This window comes from Priapulus caudatus, unplaced genomic scaffold, assembly GCF_000485595.1.
Source record: "Priapulus caudatus unplaced genomic scaffold, Priapulus_caudatus-5.0.1 Scaffold821, whole genome shotgun sequence".
NCBI lineage: Eukaryota > Metazoa > Priapulida > Priapulimorpha > Priapulimorphida > Priapulidae > Priapulus > Priapulus caudatus.
This window is the reverse complement of record NW_014577882.1, coordinates 134073-138490: the sequence shown is the minus strand read 5'-3', so window position 1 is coordinate 138490 and position 4418 is coordinate 134073. Positions and strand designations below refer to the sequence as shown.

The 4418-nt window shown below is 41.6% G+C and overlaps 1 protein-coding gene across 1 annotated transcript in view; it reads left to right on the top strand.

Annotated features, from left to right (window-relative positions):
• The first annotated feature begins 3211 nt into the window (after positions 1–3211).
• Positions 3212–4418, top strand: part of LOC106813763 — a 20856-nt gene continuing 19649 nt past the window's right edge. Inside the window, exons 1-2 of the mRNA XM_014817984.1 lie at positions 3212–3291; positions 3725–3933. Coding sequence (XP_014673470.1) covers positions 3763–3933 — 171 coding nt within the window. The 5' untranslated portion in view covers positions 3212–3291; positions 3725–3762. The remainder of the gene's footprint in view (positions 3292–3724; positions 3934–4418) is intronic.

The window sequence follows — 4418 nt, the reverse complement described above, 5'->3', positions numbered from 1 at the left end:
CGAAAAATTTTGAAAATTAAGTTGTCTGAGACTGCATTTCGCGTGTTTTAAAGGCAGTATGATATCGCATGATGAGTATGATGAGGCAGAACCACTGCTATCGCCCTGTGCTACTCTGCGGCTGAGTATGCGTGCCCTGTATGGAGTAGGTCGCCCCATGCTGCAAAAATTGACCCAGTTCTTAACATTGCCTGCAGAGCCATTTCTGGATGCTTGAGACCAACCAACGTAGATGACCTCTACCTGCTCTGTGGCATCGCTCCCCCCCACGTTAGACGAATGGCTTCATCCCAAGTAGAGAAACTTAACCAAGAAAATGACCCTCGCCACCCCCTCTTCCAGCATGAAAAAGTAAAGAAGAGACTAAAGTCCAGGCACAGTTTCATCCACGCGGTTCAACCCCTGGATGGCAACCTCCAAAACTACAGGATCGCCCAATGGTCAAAGCATTATCAGGCAAGCCAACATAAGCTTTCACTCAGACCCCAGGAATCCCTCCCGCCCGGAGCCAACGAGGTATGGCCGACGTGGTTGTGCCTAAATCGCCTCAGGACAGGTTTTGATCGATGTAGGGCACTCATGCAAAAATGGGGATACACTGAAGATGGTCCAATCGAATGCGACTGCGGGGAGGACCAGACTATGGGACATCTCCTGAAATGCCCCTTATTGCCAGAGCCATGTAGCCCTGGAGACCTTGAGGCTTTCAACCACCGTGCCAAGTCCTGTGTGCTGCAGTGGCTGGGCCAAGTGTAGTGTAGTGACCCGAGAAGAAGAAGAAGTATGATATGAAAACAGGCAGCCAAAAACGAACCTCAAAACGTGGACATTTCTCAAATTTTTGAACTTCAAGATGAATTTTTTGGCAAACAGACTACTTTATGTAACATGTATTTTACAATTTTAGAGAATAACAATGTCAATGTCACTATTTAAAAAGAAATTTTTATTAATTCACTTTCTTTTAAATCGTTGGTCCACCAAAAAGTGGACCTCCGCAGCCTGTACGCGTGGGGGAGTGGGTGCGGGCGTACCCGTCGCACCACTCTTCCCTACGGGACATATTATAATTAACATGAATAGGTATAAACATATAACATCTATATATAATTTTTATATACTTAATTAAATATCGTATTATAACTATCGTAATTATACGAGTATACATCTACTACCCGTGATAGCGAAATATTTATATGGATATTCTATATCATATACAGGGCCGTAGGCTGAGCAAATTCCTAGGCGAGGGCAGTGGCGGATCCAGGATTTCAAAGAGGGAGTGAGAAACAGGTAGAGGTCTGGGGCGGGTTCTCCCACAAAAGATTTTGAAAATGTGGATCGCAGGAGATGGTATTTGAGGCACTTTTGAGTACATGTACGTGCAGCCTAATTCTACTGACTATACGACAGTTCTCTTTTAGTAGAACAATTTATTTTTTAAATTTTGCTCCAAAATCTAGGGGGGGCAGGCAGCTGGCAACTGCCCCCTTGGCCCCCCGCAGCTAGGCTTGGTCGCAATTTTATGAAACAGATAACGCACTTGGCCTGTTGTGCGATCAATGTAAATGCAGCGCGGCGCTCGGTATCTTTAGACTGGTGCGCACGGCGCACCAGTCTAAAGATACCTCGCGGCCACTCGCGCCGCGCTGCATTTACACTGATGCACGCTGGGCCGTGCGTTATCTGTTTTATAAAATTGCGACACACAAAATTAATTGAAAATAAATAGTATAGTCTAGATCACGAAAATTTATTTCAATTCCGAACGTCAAAACAAACACATTTACAGTTTAGTAAATTGCTTCACACACAATTAACAGTATGTCTAGATAAACAGTCTAGATAAATAGTCTAGAAAATAAATAGTGAAGGCTAGATCTCGAAAATTTATTCCAGTCCCGAAAGTCAAAAACAAACACATTTACAGTTGATTAAAGGGATAGTAGACTCTAGGATTTTACTGCATACAACTGTACTTACTGTATAACAAATCGTCTATACCCACACGTTCAATTTTGTTATACCAGATACTAATGTAATTGGTTATAGATAAATTACACATCACGCTCACGAAATTTGAGACGCGCCATGAGCACCGCGGACCTGTGACTGCCACCCCGAAAAGAAGAGCTTGTCCGTAATTTTGACATTTATTCCTTGGCACGTCTACAGCACGAGCTGCTCTAAATCAACAGAAATGTGCAATCTATTTATTTATACCTAAATGCTATTTAACCGAACGATATTCATTTTAGGGCAAATTTATCCATATTATAACTGAAACTATATGTCGTTTATAAGATATTACAATCTTTTTGCTTTTAAATGAATAAATAAGAAACACCCTCGGTCTGTATATAGCTCTTGGCTGAAAAGTGGTTTTGCGCAACTTATCAGATCGTGCGCATTGACTGGCGCCACCGTCGTTGTAATCAAACTGTAGTCGTTAGTTTTAAAACATTTTTTAATCATATTTCTAATGGCGATTGAACCATGAAACTTTTTATGTAGTGTAATTTTAACCTAAATTAACTAAAAATAACCCTAGAACCTAGAGTAAACGATCCCTTTAAATTGCGACACACACTATAACAATTTAACAGTAAGTCTAGATAAACAGTCTAAATAAATAGTCTAGAAAATCAATAGTAAATTAATCTACATCTCGAAAATTTCAGTTTGATGCTTAATTATTGTAAATGTTAACATAATCGCGAGCGTACGTGCAATATAACTTTTTTTGCGCGCCTTTTTACACGGTTTGGCGTACGTGCATTATAACAACAACAACGGCGTGTCACGTAACGCGTTTTGATCACTGATCTCTATAATATAATTATATTATAGAGATCAGTGGTTAATTGATCAATCATGATGCATAAAATATCCGAGCCATTTTATAAATAATTCTATAATAATAGAATTCTAATAGAAATTCTATAGAATTCTAGATAGAATTCTAATAGAAATAGATCATGGATAAAAACTGTTTGATTTACTTTATATACTTGTACAAAAACACAGAGAAGTGTTTAGCTTGAGTTTAGTACTGTTAATTTTGGTGCCAACATTTGAGCTTATAATATATGATTGTTTAGTTTATTAGTTGTCTTTCTGTTCAACGTACGGATACACGGCAGCCGATTTCATGCGGTAACATGCGCTTTACTAAATTTTCCCGCGCGTTTAGTCAGCACCCCCCCCCCCCAACTATAAATAAACATGTCTGCCGCCACAGTTTAACAATCTTGCCCTTAGTCAGTTACGGTAAAAGGTTACAATCTACAGGTAAGCTTACGGTTTAGTGTTTAATGCGGTTACAGTGCTCTGTAGGAGTATCAAAGCAGTATAAATTATAATTACAACGGCTAAATGATAATGATACCTAACCCTATAACTAACTGAAATCTGTCCGACGAGTACCGAGACAGTACGTCGTACGACTGTACGTATCAGTCAGACGCAGTGGCGCACGAAGGGTCGTTGTCTTATCAGCCTCAGGTACTACATATGATATGATATATCATTTATATGTACCCGAGGTAGTTTTAGGTTGTTTAGTATTATGTATATATTTTTATATGAGGTATGTTTAGGGTTAGGGTTAGGGTTAGCTCTAGTACTATAGTCTATAGCCCGCGTTCGATAAACTGCCGCAGGGGTCGGCAGCTGATTGAAAACACTAATAAGTTTTGTTCCATTTTTTCTCAAACTCTGGCAGACGGCGGAAAGTCAACGCGGACCCGGCAAACGGATCGGATGACGAGCAACAGGTTGCCACGGACGCCGGCGGTCAGCCGAGAGCAGGACGCGCGGCCGCCGACCCTGCAATTTTACGGGCGCTCCCCGCTGGCGAGCCGGAGCGCAGCGCGGGCGGACGTCTACAACATCGAAATTAGCGACGACGACGACGACGACGACGACATTCAGGTGATTGACCTTTGTCACGTGATAACATATGTATGTACTATTTCAGCCAATAGGTGGAGATGGCACTTAATTTAATAAATGGAGCTGTGGTCATTCTGTTCTAGTATATTCAGAGGTCGAAATTAGCGGTATCCCGATATCTGCGGGATAGTAGATTCTTGTGTTGGATACCAGATTTCAATGCTTGGTATCCCGCCGGGATAGTAAAAAAAAATCGTCAAAATCGGGATAGTGATTGTTGAGCATATTTGCAAGCCTAAGCGTAGCCGATGTTGATTATAAATGTGTATACATTGTATCAAGCGAACCAGACAATGCGTCTAGACAATACTTAGAACTGCAGTTACTTGTCTGTGCATATGTGTGAATCTGTTTTCATGTTTAGCTCGTCTGACATAGTCAGACGCAGCTTGTAGAATCGCATGAGCGTGCGTCCGTGCGTCCGGCCGTCCGTCCAGCCGTCCGTCCGTCCGGCCGTCCGTCCA